Raw genomic sequence first — 3,219 nt, forward strand, 5'->3', positions numbered from 1 at the left:
TAATCAGGGTTCAAAGTTGGTGATTACTTTTATCGAATTGGTGGCAAATGTTCATCTGTAAAACATTTGCAGCTGTGGCCATCAGCAGCAGGCAGGCATTGGCCAACCCCACAGTTCTCCTTCGTGTAATTCTTTGGGCTCTCGGCTATGTCCTTGTTATTATTCTATGAATTTTTTATTTTGACAGTCATATTTGAAATTTCTAAGATATCTTTCTTGTTCTCTGTTCTCTCTTTTTCTTTTTTTTTTGAGACGGAGTTTCACTCTTGTTGCCCACACTGGAGTGCAGTGGCACGATCTTGGCTCACCTCAGCCTCCACCTTCTGGGTTCAGGTGATTCTCATGCTTCAGCCTCCCGAATAGCTAGGATTACAGGCATGTGCCATCATGCCCGGCTAATTTTGTGTTTTTAGTAGAGACGGGATTTCTCCATGTTGGTCAGGCTGGTCTTGAACTCCCGACCTCAGGTGATCTGCCCACCTCAGCCTTCCAAAGTGCTGGGATTACAGGCGTGAACCACCACGCCCGGCCGTTTTTTCTTTTTCATGGCTGTCTAGTCTTATTTTATGGATGCAATTCTTCTCAAGTGTCTCTAAGTATACTAGCTAGAATGTAGGTTCCTGTGCCTGTCTCTTCCCCTTTGCTCTTTGGCTTTTCTCTATCATGCTGGCCGTGGGGATCACAGTGTGAGGAAAGCTTGGGGTTGACTAGTGTTCAGAGCATGTGGGTTTTCTTTTTAGTCATGTTTGTTTCCCTGGAACCCTTCCCCTTTGCAGTAGCCAAAATAGAGGTGAGGCTGCTCAGCTGAGTGGCATCTCTTTCTGTATCTCACTCCTGGTTTGCTTTTTCCCTTTGAGCCTGCCTGAAGGTCAGGGTCAGCTGGTTCTGCCCTGTATAGGCAACTTTTAGAAAGGAGCAGTCTGAAATTGTGACTCTACTCTGGTTTTTAAAGACAGAAAGTGACAGTCCAGTTAATACTGGATATTGATTCAAATCTAGTTCTAATGCTGCTTTTCCAACTTTATGACAGTTTCTACATCTGTGGTATATGGAATAATAATTGAAGCACTAAATTATTATTCTGAAACAATCTTTTCAGAATCAAGAAATATTAAACTTTATTTGTTACAGGTTATTGAAATAGAACCATACGAAAGTACCATTTTTATAGCCAGAACACTGTTGAAAATCAACACTTTGATTTGGTTCAACCTAATATTTAAAAAATTGTAATTGTTATGTTTATTTATTGATCTGTGAATATAGTCACTCTAACCAGAATTTTTTTTTTTTTTGAGATGGAGTCTCACTCTGTCACCCAGGCTGGAGTGCAATGGCGCTTTCTTGGCTCACTGCAACCTCTACCTCCCAGGTTCAAGTGATTCTCCTGCCTCAGCCTCCCAAGTAGCTGGGATAACAGGCGCCCACCACCACGCCCAGCTAGTTTTTCTATTTTTAGTAGAAACAGGGTTTCACCGTGTTGGCCAGGCTGGTCTTGAACTTCTTACCTCAGGTGATTCACCTGCCTCGGCCTCCTAAAGTGCTGGGATTATAGCAGACATGAGCCACCGCACCCGGCCAACCAGAATATTTAATTAAGTAGCCTTCCCTATTGGCAAACCATTCTGGAATTTTCAGAGTTCTAAAAGCCTTCACCAGCAACAGATCCAACTTCTTCTTTTCTAGATTAGGAAATTTGCCTTAAAGAAGTGAGGTTGCCCAGAGGCGCCCTGTTTAGTTTCAAAGTGCTGCTGACTCAAACTCATGAGTCCTGGAGGCAGGTAGAGGCACCTGTAGGCTGAGGACCCGTAGAGCCCAGTGTACCCTGCCCAAGCCCCGTCTGGGAATGGAGTTATCTCTGTAAAGATCTTGCTGCCTTTGAGCAAGCACTGCAAACAGGGTGGCTGGAACAGCCTTGTCGCATGTTTCCACCCTTCGTATGAGGCGGGTACCGTGGGTCTTCACCAGCAGCACGGCCTGTTGTCTCCAGGAAAGGGTAGCCCCTCACAGTGCTTTCTGTCTGCTTGTTTAGCTTTGGCATTCGAATGTGCAGAATGGTGGACTTTCAAATTAATGTCCTTCCGTTGACTGCAGAGTTTCTCCTTGAAATGCAGGGAGGCTGCCTGTGGGGTTCGCGTGCTGTGGGGAGTAGGGAAAATGAGCTGATTTACTTTGTGTCTTTTTGTACATGCAGACTGTTTGGATTTTGCCAACAGTTTCTGGGTGCTGCCTGCTTTTTAAACTTTTAAAACATTGTAAACAGCTTCAGTGGCTTTGCAGAAGGAAGCTGTGGTTTCTGGTCTTCCTGTTCAGTCATGTTTTTTTCAGAGGGAGGGCTAACATCTGGCCATATTTTTCAACAAATTCAGAAGTGAATAGAGAATGCATAGTAGCTGTCGGCAGAGGAGGAGGAACCAGAATCTCTCCAAAGAAATTCCTCAAACAGAATTTCACACGGGGTATTCCATGGAGAATGAGGTAGGTGCAAGTCCAGTGTGGAAAGCGCCGTTTAGAATGATGGTGTGAGTCCCTTGTGGGTGGCTTTCATGGCTGCTTCCCAGGGCTTGCCCATTGTGAGCTAGGGTGGCCCGGTCTCCATGACCCCTGCTTTGGGAGGATGGGGTGGAGGGTTCATTTGTTGGCTTCCTGATCTGAGACCCTGTGGCAAGGGGCGTGTATGGAGGAGAAGCGCCGTCTCTTCCAGGTGGGGTGTATAGGTTGTTGCATTCATCCATCTTGACTCAAGGAAGAAGCCACAGGATTTACATCTTCCAGGGAGAAGTAATTTTCCTATGGATTTGTGGTCAGTTGGGACCCGAGAGCTTGGTTGAAAAATTATACAGGGAGATGGTCAAGCAAGAAAGCACCCAAAACTGGAATTCCATCCACGAAACCTGCAACATGAGTGGGGTGCTGCTTAAGACCCCACCAGCATGGATCCTGGCCACCCCCAGTGTGGCCTCCTGTGGGCACTAAGGTGCCTGTGTTTTTCTCACTGAAGCAAACAGGCAGTAGTGGGCAGAGCTATGGTTCCCCTTGAAATTCGCTCTGTCGGCCGGATGCAGTGGCTTATGCCTGTAATCCCAGCACTTTGGGAGGTCGAGGTGGGCGGATCAGGAGGTCAGGGGATCAAGACCATCCTGGCTAACATGGTGAAACCCTGTCTCTACTAAAAATACAAAAAATTTGGCCGGGCGCGGTGGCTCAAGCCTGTAATCC

At 46.5% G+C, this 3,219-nt stretch overlaps 1 protein-coding gene across 1 annotated transcript in view; it reads left to right on the top strand.

Moving 5' to 3' along the window:
• The first annotated feature begins 1,690 nt into the window (after window positions 1–1,690).
• CCM2 (cerebral cavernous malformation 2) overlaps window positions 1,691–3,219 on the top strand; it is a 55,704-nt gene continuing 54,175 nt past the window's right edge. Inside the window, exon 1 of the mRNA XM_011983270.1 lies at window positions 1,691–2,478. Coding sequence (XP_011838660.1) covers window positions 2,383–2,478 — 96 coding nt within the window. The 5' untranslated portion in view covers window positions 1,691–2,382. The remainder of the gene's footprint in view (window positions 2,479–3,219) is intronic.

The sequence above is a fragment of the Mandrillus leucophaeus genome, unplaced genomic scaffold (assembly GCF_000951045.1).
Source record: "Mandrillus leucophaeus isolate KB7577 unplaced genomic scaffold, Mleu.le_1.0 Scaffold248, whole genome shotgun sequence".
Classification (NCBI taxonomy): Eukaryota; Metazoa; Chordata; class Mammalia; order Primates; family Cercopithecidae; genus Mandrillus; species Mandrillus leucophaeus.